Raw genomic sequence first — 15,240 nt, 5'->3', positions numbered from 1 at the left:
GTGACAGAGGCAAGTTTAGAGAGGAAATCAAAATAATTTTTAGCATGTGGTAGTTTGAGGTGTCTATACAAGTAGGTATCTATTAGTGAGGTGGGTATGGAGTTCAAGGGAGAAAGTCCAGGCCAGAGCTGTAAATGTGGACATGGCGTATTAGTGTTAGTTAAACTAGAGGACTAGAGGTCACCTGGACTGTGGTAGGATGCAAAAGAGTACTACGCCTTGGGGCTCTCCCAAAGTTTAGAGATTGGCAAGACAAAGAGGAAAAAGCAAAATAAGTGGAAAAGGAAAATCAACAGATGGACAGAAGAGTGGCAAGGAAGTAGGAAAAAAATGTGTTTCAGAGCCTCCTTGGTGGCGGCAAGGGGTTAAGCACCACACTATGAAGCAATCCAAAGCCTCTGCAGCACAAGTTCAATCCCCAGCCAGTCAGGGAGCAATCCACATGGTGCAGCAGACCTCTCCTGGTTCACCCGCTGCTCCCCTCAGCAGTGTATTTCACTCAGTCTGCCTGTTCTGTTCCCCACTCTGGTGAATCCTCTCACCAACCCCCCCATCTCTGGCCTGTAGCCGGCTCTTGTATGCATAAATAAATAAATCTTTAGGGGAAAAAAATGTGTTTCAACAGGGAAGCAACTTAACCAAATGCAGCTGAAACTTCAAATAAAATTAAGATTCAAGAACTGACCTACTGGGTTTAGCAAACTCTTTGTTAACTCTGATAAGATCAATTTTAGTAAAGTGGTGGGGAAAATAAACTGAGGAATAAGTTCATAAAGAAGTCCTGAATTTCTCATCAAGTCTTTAGGTCCTAGCAGTTTACAGGAAATTCAGAGGAACATGTTAAATTACACCATGAAGATGAAACCAACAAAATCCAGACTGTGAGAAACACTAAAAGGACAAATAATTCATAAATTACAAGGGAGAGGGTGTATAAAAGATAGGAAATTTACAGATTGAAAATCACATAAAAGACGTATCATTCACAGTATGAGGAACTTATTTGGATCCTAAGTCAAAATGGTAAAAGAAGGTTAAAAAGTATAATATGTGAGACAGGTATAAATATGGACACTGACTGGATATTTGACATAAAGAATCATTATTCTGATGTGACAATGGTATTGTGGCTTATTTAAAGAAACCATATTTTGTATAGACTAGATGTTTATGAGTGAAATAAAATTATGTCTAGAATATGCTTCAAAATAGAAGAGGGGAAAAGTAGATGAGACACCAATACCAGTAGTCATGGGTAAATAACTGTTGTGTTGGGTGATGGGTACAGGGAATTTTTTATACAATTCTATTTCTATACCTCTTCAATTCTCTACAGTAAATTGTCTCAAAAATAGAAAGAGAACAAGTGCCATTTCCTTTGCATATTTAATCTGTTTACTGTACTGATAAAGAAATTAAGGTTAAGAAAAATTAAATGCACGGCCCAAAGTCATAGTTCAATCTTTAAAATAGACTTTAACTTTTTAAATAGAAGCTATTTTATTTTATTTAGACTTTATTTTAAAAGCAGTTTTAGGTTCACAGCAAAACTGAGCAGAAGATAGAGATTGCCCATATGTTTCCTGCCCCCACATAAGCACAGCCTCCTCCAGTATCAACAGCTCTGCACCAGAGTGGTAGGTACATTTGTTACAACCGCTGAACCCACAAACGACACATTATTATCAAATCACAGTTAATGTGAGAGGCAGGGTTTGACTCCAAAACCCATGCTTTTTACACTATATCACATTGCCAATTTTTTTCTCCATTATCAGTATTTTGCCTGTGGTTTTTAGAAACTGAGAAAAACCAAAATTCTGCTCATGAATAGGCAATAGAACAGAAGTCCACTATTACTAACAAATAATCACATTTAAATAATTTAAAAATATTTCAATATAAATTAACTATTTGTCAATTATATCAATATAATACATATTTCCAGTGATGCACATTTTAGTTATTTAACAAATACATAATAAATAAAGCACTGTTTGGAATTTCTCTCCACTTCAAACTTTTCTTCTTGTTGCTATAGCTAGTATTGGCTATCTTAATTAACCACCTTAAATGTCAAATATAAAACCTTACATTTTTCAAAGCAAATGCTATGTACGTTTTTTTTTTTAAGATTTATTTATTTATGCATACAAAAACTGCGGTACAGGCCAGAGGTGGGGGGTGTGTGTGTGTGAGAGGATTCACCAGAGACAGGGTGGGGAACAGAAGAGGCAGACTGACTGAAATACACTGCTGAGGGGAACAGCAAGCAAGACAGGAGAGGTTTGCTGTGCCATGTGGGTAGCTCCCTGGCAGGGATGGAACTTGTGCAGCAGTGGTTTCAGAGAGCTTGACAGTGCTGTGCTTAACCCCTTGTGCAAACAGGGAGGCCCTATGCATGTTATTGACATGTACCAGTTATGAGTCTAAAGTGAAATCATGGCCTTCAGCAAATGTGACTGATAAAAGATAGCAATGAATAAGTCAAAATCAACTACAGCATACACTATGGCTTGTTATCAAATTATGGATTTTGACTGGGAACTTTTACTGCAATGCTCATGGAATGCCCCTTGTTTCAACAATTTTACTTAGAGCAATTTATCCTAAAGCAATCACCACACAAAAACATATATACTAGGATACTTTCCAAAGTTCTAATCCTAATTTAAAAACAAACTGGATAAAATCTAAGTCACCATCAACAAAAATTGATTAAATAATACATAAAGGTAGGCCTTCCAGGTGGCACAAGGGGTTAAGTCTCAGCACTATCAAGCTATCCGCAGCCATGGCAGCACAAGTTCTATGCCTGGCCCAGGAGCTGACCCACATGGTGCAGCAGACCTCTCCTGTCTTGCCTGCTGCTCCCCTCAGCAGTGTATTTCAGTCAATCTGCCTCTTCTCTTCCCCACTCTGTCTCTGGTGAATCCTCTCACACACACAACAGCCCCCACCAACCCTGCACCTCTGGCCTACACTCCAGGTCTTGTATGTATAAATAAATAAATCTTTAAAAAAATAATAAAGGTTAATGCTATATACTCAGTAAAAATTATTATATTGTTATATAGATATTAGTGTTAATATGGAAACAATGTTCATGACATATTACTGAATAGAAAAAGCAGGTTAAAAACAATATGATAGATTGATAACAGATGGTTGATGTCTGGGAAGATACACAAGGAAAAATTAAAAATGGTTTTATCTGGAGGATGGGATAATATGTCACTATTTTAGACTTTCCTTTATTGTTTGCTTTAAAAAAAATAATAAACATGTATTTTTATAATCAGAAAAAAAATTCCTTTTTTGTTTTGGTAAAATAAGTATATGATGTTGACCTCAAAATTTGACATAAAATACCTCTGTTTACTAGTTAACTTCACAAAGCTAACTACTAAATATCAGCATGAGATTTTAGTAACTTCCTACTATCCATTCAATGAAACTTTACATGCACTTAATATAGATACAAACTTATAAAACATTCAGTCTGTTGAGGGTTAAATTTCTCAGAAGGCAGTATGGGGGAAAATTTTTTGAAGACAAGAGACATTATCCAAGTAGTTCCTGCACTATGGAGAAGTCTTGAGATTTATTTTGTAATTGTATGTTGAGCAGTTTTTAAAAAAGTTTGAGCATCCAAACAAAAATTTTAGAAAATTTTGAATATTAGAGTAATATCACTTTTGTGGTTAAATGTGTGTTAAATATGCAGCTAGAGAGCAAGTTCTAATTTAGAAGCCAGAGGCATCTTTAGAAAAATGACTTCATTGCTAAAGCAGAAGCCCATTTTACAATCTATACTTTAACCTTTTTAAAAACTCAGAGATATACAAATGAACTGCAGTTGTTAGAGATTAATAAGTCATTTAAAATATCAAGTATTGGTAATGACTCAAAAACAGCATTAAGTAAGCCTACAATTGAGAACATTTTCTTGCAAGATTTCTTCCACAAAGGAAAATATAAAAATAGCCAACATCTATATCTCATAGATACCTTCTGCTTTCTCAAGAACTTGATTAAACAACGCAGGACAAAAAACTAGCTGATGTAAAATAAAGAATTTTTCCAAATTATTTCATTAAACTGACATTCCAGACTAATGCACAGAATTTTTTTATTGTAACCAAATCACAAAGTCTGCATTTAAGATATAAGAGAAAGCATCAGTTGTGTGATAAGGTTTTGCTAATCTCAATAGTCTTTCTTTTTTTAAGCAGTGTCTAGTCAAAGAAAGTCATTAATATTAACACAGATAATGGCAGAAAACTACAGAACCTCCAAATACAGAAAGGCTGTTCATGTGTCCGAACAGCGTAATCATTATGGTTGAAAAACCACACAATATTCTTTCTCACATCTGTTTTGTTAATGAGCCAAGAATGAGGGCCTATTGAGTATCCTAGACAACTGAATTAGAAGTAGGAATTTCTGGTGAATGCTGTTCATCCCAACAAACTGAGACTAAACAGGTTTGGGAAGAATACTGATCTTAAATAATCTTTCAGTTTTACCTTCCTGAAAACAGAACTATCCTATCCCCTTTTCTTCATTTGTTCAAAACCAAACAAAAACAAACTACAAATTACTTAAGACCCCAGTTTTAAGTATTTTAAGAGCAAATGTTTTGTTAGACTAACAAAATATTTATTTAATTCATCTTTCAGGTAGACCCTCAAGTATTCTAAGCCTACCGAAACCAAAGTGCAACAAGATGGTTGTGAGGAAACATAGTATTCAATCACAATCCAACAATGTATGGCAATTTAGCAAAAGTTCTACTCTGATCTAGGGTTTTTTCCTATACAAAGAGGACTATTCCAGGATATGTCCCCTTTACAGGGCCCCAGACCTCACTGCAAGCATACTGAACCAAACAAATGCAATGTTTACTGGAAAATACAATTTAATTCTAACTTTATTACATAAAATTCTCCAAATGAACAAAAGTTTCAGCAAAGATTAAAAATTATTTCAGAATTTATAAGTGGGACAGCTGACAGGTAGCAGATAAAATTTTATATCCCATTCCATATTAGAGAAAAAATAAAAAGCAGCTTTTAGAAATAATTTCATTCATTCCAACCGCTTTCCTAAATCAAATCATCAAATATTTTTAATTAATAGAGTTCAAATTTGTTAGAAAACTTTTAAGTTGTTATAACAAGGGTAATTTTACGAAGTCTTCACAGTAATGGGAAAATATTTGCAGGTTACATATGTTTTCTTTCCTTTAAATTCTTTGTTTTGAAGAAAAAAAGTTATTTCAGGTCGTCTTTCAGTTTTCCCTCAAGTTGTTCCGTCACTGTCAGAGAAATTAAAACAAAAATCAAAATAATCTTGCACATTTTTGTAAGTTTCACTGCCAGTAAAGAGCAGCAAAAACTAGATAAAAGATTATAATGGCAACTCCAAGCAGCACAAGGTAAAATATAAGTGACAACCAAATAGAAAATCTTTTCCATGTTCAAAACTCATGCTCCACAAATATTTTGACATTTTTTCTCTCAAAACAAAAATCTACAAGTGAGAATATTTATATAATACAATCATTTCCCAAAGTAATTTAAAGATTGCTTATTTTAAATGCTAAACTAAGAATCTAATAGCATTATATATTTCAGTATTTTAAATCCCCAACTTTAACCCACCTCATTCAAATCTAGCTTCCATATATTAAACTTCTGTTCCTTCAATACTTGTTCTCAAAGGACTTTTCTTGATTTCTAATAATAAGGAAATGCAGAGCCCTAAAATGAATATATTCAAACAGAATTTAAGAGCATAACTAAGAAAGAAACAGAATCCATTCAGTTTTGCAAAAACTATTTAAAACTACTAATGAATCAGGGCCTCCCCAGTGGCGCAGTGGTTGAGCGCTGGGTTGCGAAGCTGCCCTCAGCCTTTGCTGCGCCGGTTTGATCCCTGGCCACCAGGCAAGGTTCCCACATGGCGCACAGACCTCTCCAGCCGCCCGCTGCTCCCCTCAGCAGTGTACTTCATCAGTCTGCCTGTTCTGTTCCCCGCTCTGGCTCTGGTGAATTCTCTCACCCTCCCGCACTTCTGACTGTATCCAGTGCTTGTATAAATAAATAAATAAATCTTTAAAAGAAAAAAAACTACTAATGAATCAGTTGCATATCATTAATTTAACGTAAAAGTAAATGGTTTCCTTTCATTGGTAGGTAAGTAAGTTCATTTACCTAAAAATACAGACTAGGATATTATACTCCTTAAAAAACAATGACTCAGAAGTGAGATCTCAATGGGCACTTCTGTTTCCCCATTCCCACTTCATTTGGAACTAAGGACATAATATACACTCTTAGTTTAGGTGTAATCAAGCCATAAAATACAGTGTTTCATCAGAAATTCCCTGGCAGAGACACAGATGCTAAGCTGATTATTATTATTTAAAAAAAACAGTTTCACCTTTTTTGTTTAAAGCAAAGTTCACACAATATTAAATCAGCAGAATGTATAGGACATCCTTAAAGATCACTTAAAAAATCTGAAGTAAAAGCGAAGAATAAATATTAACTTTTAGTAAGGAATGACTCTAATGACCTCTAACGTAAGTAAATTTTTCTATATATCCACCTAAACTAGAATTTTAAATCTATTACGATTCCTGAGAATCTTTACACAGAAGAAAAAAATTAGAGCTGACCTGGATAGTCAAGATCCAATTCTGACCCACTAGACTATTCAAGAACATTTACATCTAAAACGTTTTAAACCAAACGGTGTATCTGTCAGATTCTTAATTTAAAATTCAGTTGCACATTTTTCTCACATGGAGTATAAGTTACCTATCATTTCCAAGAAGAATGAAAATTTGTTAATGATGACAAAGTATACCTTATCTTCATTATAGATTAGTCAATTATGTATTAACTGCACCGAAGAATAAAATTTGCATTTCACTATAGCTAAGCCTTTGGTTGATAAATCTAACTATATCTTTCCAGATGTAAAAACAGTTAAAATGACTCTATATTTCAGCAATGGCAAAAAGAGGTAAAATGTATCCCTAGCTTTAGAATTCACAGGAGCATTTACTGAAATGTACTTGGTGAGCTGGACCACTTGACCAGGTGGTTTGATTTCAGAAGTATTTTCTATGATGTTGTCCCAATAGCTGGGCATAACTTCAAACGAGAAACCCAAAGGAGAAAAGGAAAAAAATTAAGGGAAAAATGTGAAATATTTAAAAAAGTTTTAGTATGATTAATAAATGTTTAACACTCATGTTTTGTTTTCCATGCATGACAACAGGATAGTTTTTAAGAAATCACCTATAGTCTCAAACCATCACATTCCTAAATAGGAAATTTAAAAACTAGGAAAGGATAGTTTCAAAAATACACAAATTAGTGATAAATGAGTCTAAAACTCCTCACCATCTAAGTAAACTTTCCCTTTTTAAGAAGATATTAAGACTACAAAAAAAAGCATGCAAAACAGAAACAGTACAAACTGATTAGAGAAAATTACATTGAACAGAAAGTAAATCCCATCCCATCTCTATGATTTCAGTGCTTTTTGCATCTAGGTAACCATTATACTCCTTAACCAAGTCAACTGATTTTTTTATTATCATTGTGGTGGGTTTCTTTTATGTATGTTTTTCATATATGACATTCAGGCACGTCTCAAACTGGCAGAATGAGGTGTGTAATTCAGGATTTGTTATACCATTAGTAACAAACCCCTCCCATATTTTGAATATTAATTTTAAATAATTGTGACTGGATGAAGTATACTTTGCACAATTTAAGATGCCAAACCAAGTACGATCATTTGGAAAGCAAACCGTTACGTAACACCTACTTTATGTCTCTCAATTGATTAGTTTAGAAAAATAAAGTGTAGCTTTTTTATGGTAAGCAATTGCATCCTTGCTGCAATTTTCCTCAAGACTGTCGTTTTTCCCAAGGACAGAAAACCATTTTCTTAAAAGTTCAATTTTCCAAGAAAATAGAAAAGCAGAACATCTGCTTTTCCAGGGACGAGAGAATGAAAAAAAAAAAATTGTCAAAAATTTAACTGCCACCTCCTCACATAAACAGCGGTCCAGGCTAATGTGACATTTCCAAGATCCTCAGATGTGTGCAGCCACACACATGTGAAGAGAATTCAGGGGTGGGAGAAATGCAATCTTGGACTCGCCGATGCCGTAATACTTATCAAACTTAATTCTCATCCGTTATTTGGATGTGTGGTCGCCACTCCCGTAAGAGGCAAGTTACGGAGAGGGCCGGCGGCCGCTGCCTCTGCGGGACACGGCGCCCGACGAAAGGACACGCACGCCGTTAAATGTAAAACCAGAATAAAAGCGAAGGCAACCTCCTCAGATTCCAGGAAAGGGGGTATTACCGCCCAGAAAACCCCAAACTTCAAACCTTTAAGCAGTGACTCCTCCCCGCAGTTCCGCCTACTCCACGGCCCCGAAAACTGCGGCGGGGCTGCGGGGCGCAGAGGGGGGGCCGGGCTGGGGACCGACTCGGGGAGGCGCCCGGACGGCGCTCACCTCGCGCACCTGGGCCGGGGCGGAGGGAGCGACGATGCTCGGGGGACACCCCCGCCGACGCGGCCACTCACCTGCGGAGCCGATTTCCATTCATGGAGCTGGGGGGAGTGCTGCGGGCGAGAAGGCGCCTGCCGCCGGGGGCAAGGGGGCGGCGAGGGGACGGCGCGGCGGGCACCCGGACTCGGCCCCGAGGCGGGGTGGCGACGGCCGCGGGTCAGCAGCCGCAGTCCAGGAGCGAGCGCCGGGCCGCGCCGCCGTCGGGAGGCAGCACCCGACCAGGCGAACGGCGAGGCGCGGGGCCGGCGAGGGGAGCCCCGTGCGGAACTTGCGTCGCCCGCGGCCGCTCCCGCTGCCCCTCCACGACTGCGGCGCCGCCGCCGCCGACCTCCCCGGGCCGCCCCCGGAAGCCCGCTGGCGTCAGTTCCGCCGCCCCGACTCCCCGACGTCCGAGTCTCGCCTTTTCGCTCCGAGCTGTGCGGGCGCGACGTCTGTGCGGGCGCGGCCGGCGCGCAGGACGCAGTGTCGGGCAGCCGACGCCGGGCCTGGGCGGGGCCTGGGGCACGCGCGCGGGGCGGGGCTGGCTCTCTCGCCGGGCTCCGCCGGGCCGTGCCGGCCGGAGACGACCCCGCGGGGCTGGACTCCTAGCGCCACCCGGATACGGGGCGGCGCCTGCCTGAGGCGACGTCGCGGAGGGCGGCGCGCCTCACCTAGGGAGGAGCCTGCCCGGAGCTTGACTGAGCTGAGGGGCAGGACCCGGTCCGGCAGCCCGGTGTCCCCAACCCGGCCCGTCTAGGGCCGGGCCACCCTCCACCCGAGCCCCTCAGCCACGCCCATCTTGGGTGGCCAGAGGCGCTTCCTTCTCTGCCGGCGGGCAAAAGGCCGCAATGGATGTCTCAACGCCAACGGACGGCTCTGACGACCGTGTGGGGGACAAAATGGACAATGTAGTTTGGGAAATGATAGTTAAGAGGCAGGACATAACAAACATCACATAGAATTTCCCATGATTACAACTCTTTAATAGTGCCTCCTTTCACTGAGAAGACACAAACTTCTTTCCAGGGCCAAAACCCCTCTCCAGAAGACCACTTCATTACTATTCTACAGCTACAGGGGTTAAATTCCCCTCAACGGGCAAACTGCTTTTCTTGCCTACAGGGAACCCCTCAGCTTTTGGACCCCTCTCCTATTTCTTTACCCTCACCTTTCCCCAGCACCATTCCGTTTCTCTTTATAGTTCAATTTAAATCATCTCAGAGGCCTTTAGGCCACCCGTTATTCTAGTGCTGAATTTCCTTAACGTTTCCCTTAATCTGTACTTTGTTTTACAAATTTTATAAGATTACCTGGGCCAACACTTTAACTGGGCAAGTAGTATCTTTTACTACTTAGTATCTTTTACCTTAATAAAAGAGGATACTATTCTGGTTGAGGAATGAGTCATGACTTTTCCCTTTGGACCCTTAGTAACAGTAATTTTCAGACTTTAAACTCAACATACTTTTTTTTTTAAAGCCTTGGACAAAAAGGCAAAGGATAAAAATCATCTTCAGTTACCCCTAATCACTGTGGGGATTTGGGCCAATCACTTGACCTCTGGTGCCTCAGTTCCTTAATCTGAAAAATGGAGAATATGTACCTTAACAGTTGTCAGGTTAGAGAATGTACATAAAGGGGGTGGGGGGGAACTCCCTAAATGTGAGTGGATTTTAGAAGTATTTACTAGTTGCCATTATGCCATTTAAAGGCATTTATTAGATGCACCTACTAAAAACAATAAATGGATGAGATTCAAACCCACATGTGACTTCAATTCCTCCTCACTTCTGTCTCAACCCTACCTCTTTGAAAACACTCCCCAATTCTAAAATATGAAATTAAATGTCACCAGATGAAACATTGTATCTTAAAAGTTATTTTCTATCCTTGACTGTACACAATGCAAGTTATGGTAGCAGCATCTGACAGTGTAAATACCAATTCTTGTGCAAGGAAGGGTCTAGCACACCCTAAAATCCTGATTCTGAAACTGATCCCTAAAAAAAGTGCAGGCTTTTACAACTTCTCCTAAAAAAAGACAGTGACAAATCCTGGAGATGAGTCTATCTTCTTTGTTGACATTGGTAGAGCAGGATTTAGACCCTCTGACTCAATCCAATTTAATGGATGTCCATGATGTCTTCCCATCTACTTCTACCACCCAGAGACCTCACCTATGTAGAGTTGAGTCCATGTGAAAGTCTTACGAATTATAACAACTAGAAAGGCAAAAAAGGCTGAATGATTCTGCCAAAACCAAGCTGTATGGAAATTTCCCCTGATCTCACACATTCACACCCTAATTTTAGATAACCTCATTCCCAAATGGATGTACTCTTAAAGGTATAGAGAAGGGTCTTTGCGTGTCTTGTTAATGGTCATAGCCTAGTTTAGAACAGTGGCAGTGCCTGGCACATAGCAGCATTCTATAAATAGTAGTTGGAGGGATGGCTAGACTGACAAATGGATGGATGAGTGGGATTTAATGACTGGCATTCAGGAATTAGATGAAAACTCCGCACCCACTTCCCTTGCAGCGCTGGATGCTCTCAGAAGAAGGAGAATTAGAAAAATAGTACAGAAATCTCAGCAGCAAGAAAATCAGTATCCTCTGAAACTTGAGCAGCAGCTTTAGGGACCAACCAAACCCCGAATTCAAAATTTCTGAAAATATACAAAAAGTAGAAACTAGAAAAAAGGCAAAAAAAAAAAAAAAAAAGACTTCAAGTTAATAAGCTGGCATTAAAATTTTAAACTTTTTCTCTTCAAAATGAAAAGGCAAGACACAGACAGAGAAAATGTTTGCAAAACAAATCTAACAAAGGACTTGTGTCTACAATTTATAAAGAACTCTTACAACTCAAGAAAAGCAACCCAATTTTAAAATGAGTGAAATATATGAACACTTTTCCAAAGAAAATATCTGGAGAACATAAAAGCACACACACACACACAAATGATGATGAACAACACTGGCTTTAGGGAAAGGCACCATGAGCTATCAAATACCCAATGTACTCAGAAAAAAGAAGTGGCCAGTTGCCTGCTCTAACTTCTCGTAAGACACTAAGCTCAGCAAATCAGATTCATGGACTCACAGTGCATGTCTCTCCTTTGCTGCCACTCTTATTCTGCTCTACTTGGGACTTTCATACTCCTAGGCTTCCTGTGTTATATAAAAGCATCATCACTGAATGACAGCAACTAGATAGAATCCTATTCTCTTGTAAGGTCTTAAGTTAGTCAACCTGACAATTCAGATCAAATCTCTTCTCCTAGACAGTTTTCACACAACAGAAAGCAGGCTACTTTGCGCTGTAGCAGGACACAATAAAAAACCTAATGGCTTTATAACTAAAGGTCTTCTGTTACTATATGATTCTAGGCATAGGCAAGTCACACTGTGGAGCCTCATATTCCTCATCTGTTAAAAAATTACAAAGCAGACAGTGCCGGATGCCTACCCAAAAACCCTACCCCATTCTCTTTTGCCTAGTAGACATGACCAATTTTTCTAATCCACAAGACCCTGAGGGTAACTCCTTATTAATCTCACTTGCTTTGCCAGTGATAGGAGTAGGAAAATGACCCTATCTAGCAAATGAGACATGAGGCCAGATCTGCTGGGGCTCCAGAGATTTCCTTGCTTCAAAATAAAACATTGGGAAAAATTGTTCTCTCTTTTGATAGACATTGTTCTGTCAGCATTTCCTTCCTGGGATTTCACAGCCATCTTGGGATCCCGAGTTGAGCTAGCAAGAAGATAACTAACACAGAGGATGGCAGAACAAAAAGACTACAAGAATCTGATTTATTGGTATTATCACTTATTCACTGAATTAACCACCTTGGAGTCACATTAAATCAGGAAGTCTTGTTACATGATAGTTTCCGAAGTGAATTTAATTAGGAGTTTGTTATATGCAATTGAAGGTAACTGTGAAGAACTTCACATAAATGCTGTGAAGATGCAATAACAGACTCTGAATAAAATACCTAACCAAGTACTTCTAAGTACCCAAGTCTTTCCTCCTTTTTCAGTTCACATCCATTAACAACCCATAAGACCAATTTCCAAAAATGTAGCTGGGAGCTCCATTATCTCTTAAAAAGTTCATTGTCTTTAGAAGCTGTAGCAGTCCAGAACAAAGGACAGTGTGTTCCTGCATGGTAAGCCATAGTGGCCTAAAAAACCTTGATAAGGTGTCTGAAGACAGCCCTTATGCTTAAATGGAGAACTTACAAATGCACCTCATCCCCAGCAAGTCCATTTTGCCAACTATTCCTTCCTAACACAGCTTCTTAAAGGAGAGCTGCTATTATGCTCTGTGCACATTCTATGCTTGCCAGGTTTTCTCAGCTTATAGCCTAAATCCTAAAAGCTGGAAACAAACGAGTGGGGGGGGGGGGGAGCGTGCGCGCACTAATTTTCCAATTCAATGCTATTTTCTATTCAAGCTACACATAACAGCTTGAGGATGGCCTAGATTCAGAACTCAAAAAATAGTCTTCTCTTCGTACTATAATCTTTTCTTTTAGCCACCAAATCTTAACTTCATGAGATTCTGGGGGTCTGCTAAGCCAAGGGATACCAAAAAAAAAAAAAAAACTCAGTTCCACTTTGCCCCAAGGCACTTGCTAGATAAGAATATATTGCCAAGAGACAGGGCAGAGGGAAGCTGCTTAACTAATATAGAAAAGGGATGTCCAGGTAGGCTAGGACAAGTCTTAACTCAAAACCTTGACTCTTAAGAACAGGCAAATCAGGCCTTGGGTGCCCATTATCTTTTTCTCTTAAATGACAACCAAAAGTCAAACTCTGAAACTGTTTTAACATCAACCATTTCTAAAACTAAAATTTATGGCAAATGTGCCACAATCACCATATACTCTGACTTGCTCTGGTAAATACTTTATTTCTGCTTCATTAAGGGTCATAAATGTAATTTAAATCCAATTTCACAAATTTTATTCCATTGAGGAAAATCTCCTTCACTTTCCAATTTGCTCAAGTTCAACCAATCTCCTACACATTTGCTGCTGAAAAGGAACATGGGTCTTACTGGCTTGCTCCAAAGAGAATCTGGCAGGTGGTAGCTACAGGTTAGCTCAATTTGAAAAATCACAACACTTGGTCTCAGAGGAATGCTAGGCCTGCTTATGTACACATTAGCTGCCACTAAGAATTTCTCACTGGGCCCTCTGCCAGAATCCTTTCTGAGCCATCCTCACCCAATACACAGAAATAACAATACTTTAGCAGTAGCAGAGAGGGATGCCAGAACTTATATATGTTTGACAACTGTACCATCAGCTTGAGGCACAAAACCACAAAGTCTCCAACTTGGGGTGAAAGTGAGAAAAGATGAGAGTAATCTGGTTAACTTGCTGCTTATCTGAAGATTCAGGAAGGTTGACTCCAATCTGTGTACTCAATTATCACTTCTTGATTCTATAGTCATGAAACAGATTTCTAACTCATTCAAAACTATTCATAAAATGTAGACCTCCCTAATATATGTGATGGACCTGAGAAGAGAAAAATGTAAATAGAAAGTAAGTTTCTGCTCCTAGTTCACAGGCTCTGGGAAAAACAAGTCATAAAAATAAATAGAGCAAGTTGCTAAGTGCTACCTGGTGCACTGGAACACCATCTATGACACTGGTTAGAAAGAAAGTTAGGTTTGTTTATTTTGTTCTTTTACAAGTATCTCCTGAAGATAGGAGAAAGCTGGAGGTGGTGGTGCTAACAACTTGGAAGTCCTAGTTTTTAGTCTGAGGTTTGTACAATGCTTATTTTCAAGAAATAATGGAGAATGACTGTATTCATCTAAGATCCCAGAGACAATGGGGTAAAGGATAGTAAACTGAGAATAGTCCCTCCTTGCTGCAACAATTCATGTTGCTAATTATACCCATCTTGAACCCAGTACACTCTCTTGGTTTTTCTCACACCTCATTAATATCAGTCAAAAATATACAAAGAGTCACCCAGTGATTTGATAGTCATCTTAGGTTTTGCTTTCTCTTCTTGTCCCTTAAACTGTGTTTCCTAAAGTTTTGTTTGTTTCCTAGAGTTGTGTACTATGTTTCCTTTACTCTGTTTTTCTAAGCCATACTGTTGGTTCTTATGGCTTTAACTACCACCCCCAAGTATGAATTCAGTATCCATAACTGCTACTTTGTAGTCTTTCCTGAGCACCAAAAGATAAAATGTTTATTGGAAACATTAACCTCATTGCCCATGGGAGAAACTCAAGTCTATGTAAGACTGTCTTTCTTTTCAAAATTCACTACCTTCCTTCTGTGACCTCCCCTCTCCCTCAATCTTGTTTAGAGGAATGTCCCAATATACTCACTTGCTCAAGCAGAAATCTGACATCAGCTTCTACTGCCACTATCCACTGAGTCTAATTCTATCTCCTCGGTGTTGCTCAAATCTGTTCTTTCCTATCTTTGTTGCTAAAGCCTAAAAGTTCTGCTCTAGTAAATTCGCCCCTATACCAGGAAACCAATTAGCTACAAATACCTCATACCAAACTTTAAGCTCCACAGAAAGAAACTGTTTTCTTCATTTTTGAATTGTACCTGCTTGCTCCCTCACAGCACTGATGTACATAGCACTCTGCATATTTGTTGAATTGAGAATTGGA

General features: G+C 39.3%; 1 protein-coding gene across 1 annotated transcript in view; it reads right to left on the bottom strand.

Moving 5' to 3' along the window:
• The window catches only part of LOC311176613 (protein argonaute-3), a gene marked incomplete at both ends in the record, with an annotated part of 76,751 nt that extends 68,530 nt beyond the window's left edge, over positions 1-8,221 (bottom strand). The window contains one exon of the mRNA XM_084242267.1: positions 8,188-8,221. Within this exon, the coding sequence (XP_084098393.1) occupies positions 8,188-8,221 (34 nt within the window). The remainder of the gene's footprint in view (positions 1-8,187) is intronic.
• Positions 8,222-15,240: the final 7,019 nt, after the last annotated feature.

Source organism: Talpa europaea, assembly GCF_964194135.1.
Source record: "Talpa europaea genome assembly, chromosome: 9".
Taxonomy (NCBI): Eukaryota; Metazoa; Chordata; class Mammalia; order Eulipotyphla; family Talpidae; genus Talpa; species Talpa europaea.
Note: the sequence above shows the minus strand (reverse complement) of the source record. Positions and strands in the feature narration are given on the sequence as shown.